This window comes from Lycium barbarum, chromosome 4 (genome assembly GCF_019175385.1).
Source record: "Lycium barbarum isolate Lr01 chromosome 4, ASM1917538v2, whole genome shotgun sequence".
Taxonomy (NCBI): domain Eukaryota; kingdom Viridiplantae; phylum Streptophyta; class Magnoliopsida; order Solanales; family Solanaceae; genus Lycium; species Lycium barbarum.
Genome location: NC_083340.1, coordinates 127,221,308 through 127,234,754, shown reverse-complemented (window position 1 = coordinate 127,234,754; position 13,447 = coordinate 127,221,308). Strand labels below are relative to the sequence as shown.

General features: G+C 35.6%; 1 protein-coding gene across 5 annotated transcripts; it reads right to left on the bottom strand.

Moving 5' to 3' along the window:
• Positions 1-954: 954 nt before the first annotated feature.
• On the bottom strand, positions 955-12,532 carry LOC132636401 (large ribosomal subunit protein uL13c-like). 5 transcript variants are annotated; one of them, XR_009581242.1, is made up of 6 exons: positions 12,197-12,528; positions 9,854-10,039; positions 9,568-9,738; positions 8,666-8,809; positions 4,549-4,655; positions 955-1,217 (listed from the first exon to the last, which is right to left on the bottom strand). XR_009581242.1 is itself a non-coding variant. In XM_060353255.1 (5 exons), the coding sequence occupies exons 1-4, from the start codon at positions 12,413-12,415 to the stop codon at positions 8,693-8,695; spliced, it is 693 nt and encodes a 230-aa protein (XP_060209238.1). In that variant the 5' UTR covers positions 12,416-12,528; the 3' UTR covers positions 955-1,217; positions 8,666-8,692. The 5 variants fall into 5 exon arrangements, 4 of the variants coding, with proteins under 4 accessions (XP_060209238.1, XP_060209237.1, XP_060209239.1 ...); XM_060353255.1 differs by lacking the exon at positions 4,549-4,655; XM_060353254.1 differs by lacking the exon at positions 955-1,217 and having other exon boundaries at positions 4,356-4,655.
• Positions 12,533-13,447: the final 915 nt, after the last annotated feature.

The window sequence follows — 13,447 nt, the reverse complement described above, 5'->3', positions numbered from 1 at the left end:
GACCACCTCTTTGAAAATGCGAAAAGTTTGCCGCTATTGTGAACCCATCACTCCCATTAGCTTATACTCGACATTGAAACATTTAAGACCCCATAATTTTCAAATAAGGGTCATCAAAATAGAATTCCCAAGCAATTTTAAGACTTATAACAAGTAATATATCTCACACCCAACATTAAATCATTAAAAGTTCAAAGATTCGGCAAAGTATTTCATTCGAGCCTATCATAAACACTTAAAAGAACAACTTTGTTCACCCCGTTTTTACAAGTTATGAGTACTCTGACTTCTCCAATTTTAGGCACAAACAAGTACACACTCTCAATACCAATCTCACCCAGCTATTTATTACAAGATTCCAAATTCTAGCAAATTCGTACCAAAACAAAGTCCCCAGTATAAACCCTAATTCTTGAGAAATATAGAAAGAATTAGGAGAAGGAGATACAAAGATTAAGCTTTCATTCATTGATGCTTGCAAGTTGGATGATGAATCAAGCAGTGAAATAGATGGACTTTGAAGAGTTGGGATAGAGAGGAAAATATTTTCACTGTTAGGGAGTAAGAAAATATTTTTGTGAACTTTTCAAATAAGGCAGTGTTATGTCCCTTTAGTGCCCCATAGTTCACAACTTGAACATCTAGCCCGCAATTTCGTTCTCTGAGATGTAGGAAAGAGCACAATTGTGAGCGAAGCACCACAATTATGAGTGACCATAAATTTTCAGTCGTTCGCAATTGCCAGATACGCAGCTGAATCCTTGATTTTCTCATTGATCACTCTTCCCCTACTTTGTATCCCATACACTTCCAAATCTCATGATTCATTGTTGTCATGATCCAAAATTCCATTTGTGCCATGAGGGCACCTAACCCAATCCTTAGTCGAACACCAAATCAACACAAGCAAAGATACGTAAAGTAAATGTGGAAAGTAAAGGAACACAAACCAAATATACTTAAAATTCTTAAATAACTGAAATATAAATATGTCTAAGTCAACTACTCCCTCAAAATCTGGAAGTCATAAGTAGAAGAGCTACTAATCTGAATACAAATCTGAATAGTACAAAATGTTGTTCGAAATAAGAAAAGACAGAAAGTAAAAACAGGAAAGAGTCTAACATCGCAAAACCATCATAGGCTCACCCCAAAATCTAAGCAAATGCTCCAAAGCATCTACAAGCCTCGACCCCCACTCGTGCTCAGATCCGAACCTGCACACAAAGGTGCAGCAAGTGTAAAGTGAGTATGGGAAACACCTGTACCCAGCAACATCATTGACTGACCGTAAACTATAGTGATGACGAGAGTTGGCACTTTAATTACTCCTCTTCCTGATTTGTTAGTTTCAAGTCCACAATTTATAAGCATTAAATAGGTCCACAACTCAATTAGTTCATAAACTCTATCTCTTTTAGGTAAAGTCATAAAGATCCAACCTTTTCAACATTCCGGACAAGTATGGTATGAAAACAAGTCAAACAAGTAAGATATCATGAGATGAAAGTGAATAGTATGCAATGGCCATCACATCGAGTACCAGGCAGTAGGCTATAATATAATCAACACTTAGTCAATGTAGTATATCCAATATCCATCCTCCAAGGCCTTTTTTCATCAATCAAATGCCAATAATATCATGAAAGTATGACATAGATATGCGTATACCATGCAAATGCATAATATCAATTCAATATCAAGTATATATGTCCATTTTCATAATTTAGAAAAGATGTGGAGTGATGAATGCAAGTCAATTCAATGTTCACAAATATTCAATCAACTATGGCCAGCATAGCCCTAATAAGCAACAACCATACCAACCTAGTGGATTTATCAACCACCTTCAAGGCCTGAAGGCCAAACACATAATCTCCGTCACCTCGCATGTTTCTTTCATATTTTAGTAACCCATACAGTTACACAGATAGTCGCACAAGTGCTCGTCACCTCACCAGGGGACACCCGATTCCCCATTGCGCCCTTAATTATGCTAACTAACATATAACACTGCATAAAGGGTCTAGTAAATTTTAACTTGCCTGAATCTGAAACGGAAGAGTCAGTCCATGGCCTTTCCCTTCCTTTGAGCTTCCAAACGAGCCCAATCTGTTCAAATTTTGTATCTACATAAGAATACGATTCTATCTGATACCCATCTTGCTATATCAAGGATTTGAATCCAAAAAGTCAACCCAAATTCCCGTCGCAAACCCCAATAGTAAAAATAGTAATTCCATTTTCAAATAGAGTTCAATATAGTCAAAATGATACTCTATGAGGATAAACGAATCCAATGATGCCCATATTACTATACTTTAATGTGGAACCCATATATAAACGAACCTAAAAAGGCAATCCCGAGCCCCCAGGGCGAAACTAGAATGTTGATTAAAATACATCCTACGCATAGTCTAAATAGTCATATCCCGTAAATCATGATGTTCTAACCAGAAATGAATCCTTAATTTCATTAATCTCAACCAAACCCCCTTTTCAGGGAAACCCTTAATCTACTACTTAAGAATCATAGAAAGAATCACTAAATAAAGGATGTAATCTTTAATAAACACCTAGATTAAGGTTAAGAACTTATCCCAATGAAGAAACTTGAATCTAGCACGTAAAATCACTCTAATCCGTGCTCTTTAGTTTCTAAAATGGGTTCAAGAAGAATGTGGTTTGAATTGGGAATTTTATGGGTTCTCCAGTGATCCTCACAGTTATGGCACATTTCCTGCCCCTATAAGACCGCTCCTGTGCACAGAAACTCACAAGTGCGAGCCTCACTTAAAAATCGCAAGTCCGCAGGTGCGCTTCCACCCCTGCAAACTATCCCTTGCGGGTGCGACCACCTACTTAACTCTCTTCCCTCATACCTGTCGCCCACCTTGCGCAGCTGCGGCTACGCAAGTGTGGCCCAAATGGCATAGGTCCAAAACATCAGAACCAAAAAAGGATAAAGTCCCAAAACTTTCAATTCAACACCTGAAACTCATTCGGAACCCCCCGAACACAAACCAAATATGCATTTCTACCATAAAGATGCTACGAACTCGCTCGCACACTCAGAATTCCCAAAATAGATCATCTTAACTCGGTGTTGACCAAGGTCAACTCCAAACCATCAAAATCTCATATTTCCTACAAACGACCCAAATCGCACCCGAACTCCTCGGGGCTCAGACCAAAGGTCTGACTAAGTCAAAAATCACATTCTAGACCTAATGAAATTGACAGGACTTTGAACATGACGCATTGATCTCCAATGTTGACTTTGGTCAAACATCATCATTTCCTTAACTTAGAAAAATCCAAATTCACTAAAACCCATCTAAAATTCCCCCGATTGCCTCGTGAACTATGCCACCCATCCCTGCAAGTCATAAATATAGAAATGAAACTACAAAAATGGTATTTTGGAAAAACATAAGGTAAAAAAGCTCAAAATGACTAAGCGAGTAGTTACAATTCTGATTGATCAAAAACAATAAAATAAAGTTATTCTACCTAAAAAATTAAAAACACAATTCAAAATGATAGGTTGCCTCCCACGAAGCGCTTGATTTAACGTCGCAGCATGACGGTTACCACCTTCACTGCTTTTCTCGTTATTTGGAACTTATGAATTGGGTACCCAATTTGGACTCAAGTTTGTGACCATGAGCGGTGGGGGTGGTCTATAGATGAACAAGTCAAACGTTAACTTATTCATTTTGCATTTCTTGGGTTTCAAATGAGGGTTGTTATTTTGCCTTTATGAGTTTACAAATTGCAAAATGCACGGCTCATGCCTTTCTTTTTCGCCATCCAATATGGATGTATGTGATTCAATTCCCATATCACTACACAAATCAACTGTTGAAAAATGTTAGGAATGAGACTTCAAACTCCCAACTTGCAATCTTGTCTGGTTGTTAACATTCTCTCTTTCTCCAAAACTAGAGTCAATATCCACCATATTATTCAAGACACTGGTTGACTCGAATTCCTTTTCTTTTTCGACATTTCCAATTAGCATGAAGTCAATTGGAAGATGTTCAATTCGTGACTCCTCACTATGAAGCTCAATTTCTTCCTCCAATTTGAACTTTTCTTGACCTTTTTCAACACTCTCAAGTTGGTGAGTGTTATGAGCCTCAACGAATGACTTCATTTTTTTATTCCAAGATGTTGAATATCCTCATCATTTCATTTTACAGCTTGTGTCAAGTCCTTGAGTGTCACTCCCCGAACCATGGCCTAGACATAACACGACACTCGGTGCCTGATTGCATTTAACGGAGCGAACCAACTGGTTGGCTGGATCAACATGAGATATAACTGTAAGTTGGATATAAACACACAATATGTTGATCTACTAAAGAGTCTACCTGAAATATTATAAATGCGGAAAGTACTAAAAAGTCTGCAAGTATAAACGAGTAGCCGACAAGGCTAACACATAAAAACTTGTTAATATCTGACTGACTAGACTATATCCTACAAAGCCTCTAAAGAATACTGAAATGCTAACTGTCTATTGAGACAAGGCCCCCGGCATACCTTACTAAATGAAATACTTTAAAGACTAAAAAAGAGGGGAAATTCCCCGAAAGACTGGGGCTCATCAATAGCTGATACAATATGTCATAGCAAGCAGAATCGCCAACCTGCAGGCCTCGGGAAAAAAGGAACGTCAGTACATTTGAATTGCACTGGTATGTAAAACTAACTGAGAATATATAAATATATACACACACACACATACATACATACATACATACATACTCCCTATAACTGAACATAAATACACACACACATACATACTCCCTATAACTGAACATAAATACTCCCTGTTCTGAATGAGAAACTGCCTGTTTATCTGAGTAAATAAGCTTCGGCCTCCGGCCCAATATATAGGTGCACAAGCTGCAGCCTCGGGCCCAAGTATACTTATATATAACTACGGCCTCAGGCCCAAAGATGCATAAAGCATAAACTATGGCTGCAGGCCCAAAATACAGGTGTTCAACATTCAAGGATTTAAAATCAGGAACTGAAAATCCTACTACCATACATGATCCTGAAATACTGAATGATGCTAAGTTACATGATACAAGAATTCTGAATAGAACTAGACTGAGACATGTTTATTCATAATAAACTGATTTGTCATAATTGAGGCGCACAGGATATTAAATGAATTATGAAACTATGTCATCTAGAGAATTGAAGTTCTACAACCATTCATGGAACTGAGGCATAATTACTTTCTGAGGAAATTCGTAATAGCCATAAAGAATGAGGTGTAGGGAGAATCATAAACATTCCCAAACGTAGAGAGTTAGCCTCACAGACCTTGACTCTGGCCTTTTTACGTGTATCACAATGTTCGTCACCTCTTTCAATGATAATCTATGACAATATATATCAAAAGGATGCAATATTAGCACTAATGCTCATGTTTTAGTCACTTAGGCATTTTATCAAACACCTTATGGGAGTAAAGCTTCATAACCCTTATTAATGGTGTTTTTTTCACCAAATTCTCTTTCTATTACTTCTAGGGGATTCTACAATCCTAAATAGATGTAACTAACACCATTTTTCATCACCCAAATGATTACAACAATCTTAAGTCAACAACCCAAAACCCTAGCATAGTTCATATGATTCTCTTTATCAAACTCATTTACTATTCTCCCAAGAACTAATCAATTCACAGCTATAAATAATTAGGAGTAGAAGCCTTACCTTTTTGAAGTTCAATCCTCTTGAATTCGAGTTCTAGGGTTTCTTCGCTCAACAATGATGTTCTAATCACAACTTTATTGATTAGAAGGGTTTATTCGAGGTAAAAAAGGATTAGAGACTTGAAATCAACCTAGAATCATCATATAAGTTGCCTTAGAGGGTACTTGAGGCTTAGGAGTTAGGACTTGTTCTTTCTTACCTTAGGATTATATATATAGATATAAGTTAGGGCAAAGGTGCAGATATACCCCTCAACTGTGCAATTTAAAGCATATGTACCCCTCGTTATAAAAGTGGTTTATATATACCCCTGCCGTTACAAAATGTGCAAATATTCCTGTCATTATAAAATGGTGCAAATATACCCTTTTTCGCTGATGGAATTTTTTTTAATATAAAATCATTTAGGTTATTTTTTAATTTAAAAAATGCCACGTAATTTTAAAAACAAGTTTACCCATTTTTTTTACTAGACATACTTTTCTAAAGCCAAATAGTAGTTTTTTTCTGCTGGGTTAGGTCTAGTTCGTTAAAAAAAAATGGGTAGACTTATGTTTTTAAATTCACGGAGATATTTTTTTAAACGACCCAGATCACGACACATTAGAAAAAAATATTATCATGTGGCTTTAGAAAATATATCTACTAAAAAAAATAGGTAGACTTTTTAAAGTCACGTGATTTTTTAAAAAATTAAAAATAAACTAAATGTTTTTTTTTAAAAAAAAAAATCCCATCAGCGAAAGGGTATATTTGCGTCATTTTGTAACGGCGGGGGTATATCTACACTATTTTGTAACGGTAAGTGTATAGATACATCTCTTTTGTAATAACGGGTATATCTGCTCTAAATCGCAAAGTTGAAGGGTATATTTGCACCTTTTCCCTATAAGTTAAAATGCGAAAATATGAGGTCTTAACCCGAAAACCCGACCCATCCGCATTGGGACCGCGTCGCACATCCAACGCAGGACCCTCTACAAACTTTTGGTCCGAGAGCGTGATTTCCCATGCTGGGCCAGCAATGCAGGGCCAACGTACGCGTCCTCACGCACGACGCGTGTCCAACGCAAGTGGCCCGTATCGGCTTCTGCGCAGTTTTCGGTAAAATTGGCATATTTTCTTTTACAGAGCTCTGTTTGAGCTCCACAATATACCGTTGGAAAGGTATTTCAGGGCTACAACTTTCATATTTTAAGTTTTCTCAAATTCTCAAAAAAAAAAAAAATCATGAATCGGGCTGGAAGGCAAACCTACCGTAAACTTAGCTAATTCTATCGAATTTTAAGTACCTCACTATTCGTCTTGATTTCAAAATAATTATTTTCACCCAAAATCATGTCGATTGTACTACACATGTCTAAAACACCACATTAATACTCATTTAACGCATCCACACCTATTCTGAATTTACGGAGTGTTACATTGAGGCATGGCCAACGCGCATGGCCTGCTGTTCTGAGCGTTTTTGTGATGCTAATAACTTTTTGCTCCGATTTCCATTTGGCCTAATAGTTATATGGATGAAAAGTTATTTCCACTTATTACAATTTTTTATTAAGGGTACTTTTCAAAATTCCCAACTAATCAAGGGGTTTTGGTTGCCCGAAGTAGGCCCCTAGGCCACTTCTACAAAAACGTGAAACCTTCTAAATTTTGTTTAACTCTCTAAATACGAGTCATACCTTAGTATAAGGACCCAAGATATTACATTATCCCCCCCCCCCCCCCTTGGGATCATTCGTCCTCAAATTATTATCTTGGCTATAATTGCGACTAATTCTGAGACTCTACGAAAACATTGGCAAAGTTTACTCTGTAACTAAGCTACCTGAAACTGACTAGCTGTGACACGTGATCAATGAACTGACAAGAACACATGCGTAATGAACTAAATGAATACATGCTTACTGAACTAGTGAGATACTGAACTGAATGAATACTAAACTGACTAAATACTGGACGGACTGAATACTGAAAGAATTTGCATCAAGTTAACGATGCAAATTTTTATCTTCACAATTCTTTTTAAGGATAATTTCAGAGACCTCCCACAGGTCTCGCTTCATCACACTGATCTCCCTTGGGGTTTGCAAGATTACGTTTACCTCCTCTGTTTTACTTTTTTGTAATAATTCTTTTGACCTGTTTATTATTAACTCATAAAAGTTGTGATATGACTAACTTGTCCTTTTTAATATACACTTTTGCTTAATTAATATTATAAATGTATTTTTCTAAAATAAAAACCTAATACATTAGCTCTCCTGCAACAGCATTGACGATCTCATAAGAGTCTAAACTAAGTGGGTTTCTTATTTATTTTCTTGTGTTCCGAATGTAAGCAAAAAGTGTTATACTAAAAGCATTTCTATATAATCTACACAATCCTATGAGAAGTGGGGATCGAGAGGAGGGGTGTGAGGTGGTGGGGGTGAGGGTGAAGTTGAGGTGTGTTGGATGATGGGAAAGACACAATCAATGTGGAATGCCACTTGTGAAACTTGTTTTCCCTACTTTAACTATGAAAGTCATTTTCCTCATTTTTAAAGAACTTGTTTTCCTAGAGAATGTTTTTAAACAATTTTGAACAATCGAATATGGGAAAATTGAAAACATTTTATGATGTTCCTCCCTATCGAACGCACCCTATATGGAACTTAGAATGCCAAATAGAATAACTTGTATAACCTCAATCAAATCTCAGGGACTAAGCAAAGGTGAAGAAACATTCATTAGAACTGAAACCTAAAAAAACATCAATTGCTTAAAAGGGTGTGAGGCAACTCAATCTGAAATGAAAAACCTCTACAAAAGCATAAAAAAGAATAGCAAGAGACCAGGTACAATACTGGAGTTGAAATATGAAGTTACACCTGTTAATCAGAAACAACTTAGAGGAATATCAACAGCCAAAAATGAGAACCTGTTCCTCAGTGGTATCGCTAGGAGTTCACCGTTGCTTCTGTATCCTCCTGTCTCTAATCGGCAATTCGATGGGTTTTTGTGCCTCGTGAGGATGTTCAGGACCTTTATATACCTTAAGATGGGTAAATAATTGTCTTCCAAGCTGCAAAAACAGAAAAGTGAATCCATTTAGAATTGATATCAGTGATTTAAGTGAAAACCAGTGCAATCACTAGAAATTTTGAGATCCAATGAATTTATCAATTTCTTGAACTTGAAAGAAGGAGTATATGCACACATTCAATAACCCTGAAAGCATGTATTGCAAAACTCTCATCTGCCACTATGTAGAAGCAAACCATAGCCATGCAGAATTAATTAACCCATTCTCTGCCTACAAACGGGCATTCAAAGACGTAATATTCTTTTATGCAGAGGCGAATCTAGGATTTAAAATCATTGGTTCCAAGGGGGCAAGGTTTATATGTGAATGTAATACACACACACATACGAGTCTATCATAAGTCCCCTGGGTGCTCTGGGAGACGAGAGTTATTTATGAAGTCCCTAATATCTGATAAGTGATAATTTGTCCCCAACATTATATGTAAATGAGATAGTTACAGTCCAATGCCTTCCGGTGACCTAATTTACAAAATAGCCAGCAAATGTATAGGTTTTGTATATTAAGTATAAATATACATGTTAGATGCATAAATATACATATAATATATATAATCATTAATCACTGTATATGTTTGTATATTTTGGCTAGCCCCGTAATTAATTTTGGCCGACAGGCCAAAAGTGAAAAAGGCTTGTAAATTGCCTAATATCTTCTTTAGGTTAATCAACGTAATTAAGAAAACTCATACAGGTTCAGCTTGGAACGGAACTCCAAAAATAGTAAAGCATACCGACCCTCTCTTTGGGAAGCATGCCACGGACAGCATGTTCAATGATTCTTTCAGGAATTCTCTGTTGGAGTTGATCAAAAGTCTCCACTTTCATCCCACCAGGTCTCCCTGAGTGCCTCCTGTAAAGTTTTTGGGTCCTCTTCTTCCCAGATACGGCAACCTTCTCAGCATTAACCTTTTGGGTGTTCAAGTAAAAACAGAATTGCTCAGACATCAAACTGCAGACTAGCAGATAATTTACAGTTAAGGAGAGCAAGAACGTGTTAAAGTTATACAATACAGAAACTTACCACTATGACAAATGCACCCATGTCAACACTTGGAGTGTATGTAGCCAGATTCTTCCCTCTTAAATATATCGCTATAGTTGATGCTAATCTTCCAAGAATTTTGTCAGTGGCATCAACGATATACCAAGGTTTGTCTGTGTTCACATGGTCGGCAGCCTTGGGATACCATGTCTTGTTCCAAATATCCTATAGGAGGAAAGAAGATAAGTTATTTTCCATACATTATCCATAATCATGCAAGAACGTTCATAATCTTGCTTCAGAAGCTCTAGCAAAATTAACATAAAACTCTTGTTATGTTCATTGATTAAGAAACTAAGTCATGCTGAACCATGAACACTATGGACATCTTGAACACTCGAGCAAATATTCTCCATAATTTAGGTGATAGTTGCAATACTTTAGATTGATATGGCTCTAACCATTCAACTCATACCGACTCTCCCTCTCTCTCTAACATAGAGAGAAAAAGAATACCAATGATATAAAATTCCAATATGGAAGGTCTATGAGTAATCTCAAAAAAGGCAGTGTAATACAGCATCGATACGCATTCATACCATAATAAAATGAATCTTCTTATAGAAATAGAATAAAAAATCAATAAGAAAGTAGGCTTTTCAGTTATGGGCCTAGCAAAAGAAAAATTGGGATAGGATTCTATAGGATCTCCCCCCCCCCCCCCCCCTTGCAAAATCGAACGTGAAAGTTTCCTTTCATCACGTCCGATTTTGAAGTGGGGGAGATCCTATAGAATCCTATCCCAATTTTTCTTTTGCCAGGCCCATAACTGAAAAACCCACTTTCTTACGATTACGAGGTTTGTTCGAATATGAAATCCTCTCTCCACATTAATGCAGCTATTAGAAGCACCATTTGATCTGCAGCAACACTACATGCGACACTGTCTTTAATATTGCTTACACAAAAGCCTATAAGATTTTCAAGTTACTGTTGACTGACTGCCAAAGTAGACTATCTATCCAGGAGACACATGAAATTAGTTTGAAACTTAGCTCTTCATATACTTCTGCAGATGAGCTAGCAATAATCTCTCCTACAAAATTCAACTTTTTCCTTTTTTTTATTTTCCACCTTCTCAAAGAAGCTAGTGTTGGTACTGTGTAGATTCAGGGGGGATAGAGAACAAATTGCATAATGAAATCTTATAGCTGTTTGACAGTTTTTTGTTCAGCTGTGCAAGACCAAGTAAATTCAAAGAAACTATTGAGGTACTGTAAGAAGTAACTGAAGCTTTCAAATTTGAGAGTTACTGCAAAAGAACAGTTCTTTATTTCTCCTTCATGACATTGTTTGACGCACACGAAGTTTATGAAAGAAAGACCAACTTTTGACACATAGCCTAAGTATATGTAACTTACAAAAAAAATCCAAAAGAATTGTGGTCTTCAATATGTCATATCAACCACATTAACATGTCATCGAGGCTAAATTGAAATTGAAAATTTTAAAAGGTTGCCTAATACAGAAATGTGCAATCTTTTTTGAACAAACAAAAAGGGAAAAAAAAAAGTGTCATATAAAATGGAACAGTATAAACTACTAAGTATAACACACTTGAAGCTTAGTTCAAGATTTGATTTTCCCAAATTTAAGCATATGCAAATAACCTAAATTGAATTCGATAACTAGATTTCTCCATTTATCAGACAATTAGTAAGAGATAATGGTCCTAAACACAACTAAACTATCACTTTTACACGAGTTTCAGATCCCACAATCGGTTGTTTTGTTTTAATACCTGAACTTTCACCATCTATTTACTAAAACACACTTAGGTGATAGTTCAGTTAAGAAAAGAGAACAGCTCATAGTTGGCATAAATAGTGATAGTTCGGCTATAAAAGGGAACAACTGATAATTGGGATATGAAACTCGCAAAAATGTGATAGTTCACATGTGTTTTGGACCATTAACTCAACTAGTAAATTGTAACCAAAATCTGGGGAAAAAACTACTCCCTCGGTCAAAATTGATGTGATCCACTTTAACTTTTAGTCCATATAGAAAAAATGATACATTTTTATATTTAGAATAATTTTACTTAAAACTTTTCATTTTACCCTTAATAAAATAATTTATAGCCCCATAAATAACTATGGCTTGGTTGATACCACAAGTTTCAAAAGTGTTCATTTTTTCTTAAACTTCATACTTAGTCAAGCTATATCACATAAAAGTCTCGTGTCTAGTCAAATTATATCACATAAATTGGGACGGAGGGAGTAAAATTTTTCAGCTCTGCTAAAAATAATTCAAGTAAAACAAGTAAGATAAAAGAAATGGAGAAAAAGATAAAAGGGGGAGAATTTATAAGTTTACAGGGCCATCGATTTCAGATTCTTCAAACATCCATCGTTGGTCAAGTGGAATATAAGCAGCTTTATCTTGGCAACGAATTTGGGTCGTCCGATTGATTCTTGAAAGGGGAAATGATTGAAACGACGGTTTGGATAAAGCTGCCATGGAGAAACCAAGAAATGAAGTTTTGTTTGGAGAAGTGAAAATTAAGGAAGAGGAAGAAGGATAGTGCACAGCCATTGTTGCTGTTATCTCTATCTACGATTACTCGGCTGTTTTGCTTCTCAGTCCAAATGGTAACACTCCGCAAGTAGATAAGGAAAAGTAGGGAAAACAATAGTAATTGCTCCGTCCCAATTTAAATGTGGTACTTTTATTTTTTTGTCACTTTCTATATTGATAAAACATATAAATGCTCTTCAACTTCGATTTTGCACAAATAGATACCTCAACTTAAATAAATTAAATTCTTTCAAAATATAAAAAATGATATTATTTTTTAAACGGACTAAAAAAAAATGTATCACGTAAATTGGGATAGAGGAGGTATAACTTATATATATTTCTATTTGTTTGTCTTACTTTTCATTTTAATCTTTTTTTTAATAAGTAACTCTTTAAATTATACTTTTCATATGACATGTTTAAGATCACAAGATTGACATTTTGATACATTTTACATATCTTTAATTTAAATCACAAGATTTAAAATTATAATTTATTTTTTAAAACTTCATGCCAAATCAAAATCAGACAAACAAATTAAAACAAATGGAGTAGTATAGACAAATTCATTGTGAGTCTTTTCTTTCTTTTCTGCCCTTCAATAAGCCCTTTTTGCAATGTTTTTCGTTCTTCTTTTTTGGTTAATTGGATAGGTGTTATGTTAAGGGAAAATCACTTCCATAATTAAATAAGACCCTATATTATTAAAACATATTTTTATTTATTTATCAAACATAACAAGATTTTACAAAACATAGCAGATTTGGGCTTTCCCAGCCCCAGGGGTTTAGGTTTAATTTTAGGAACTTGATTTCGAATATGAGTTTAATTTCTAGGCGCAATTTTCTCTCAAATTGGGTCGTCTTCATTCAATCAACTTCAAACCATGATTTCATCAAAGATAAAGCCAAGATTTCATCTTCTTCAACCCACTTTTTCACCAATGTTATTGTTTTTGTCCTTTTGTGTCTATTAACAGTGCTTCAAAGAACTTCTAATTAAAGAAGAAATAAGATAAGTAATTAATTTAGAATTCTCCGTCTTTAG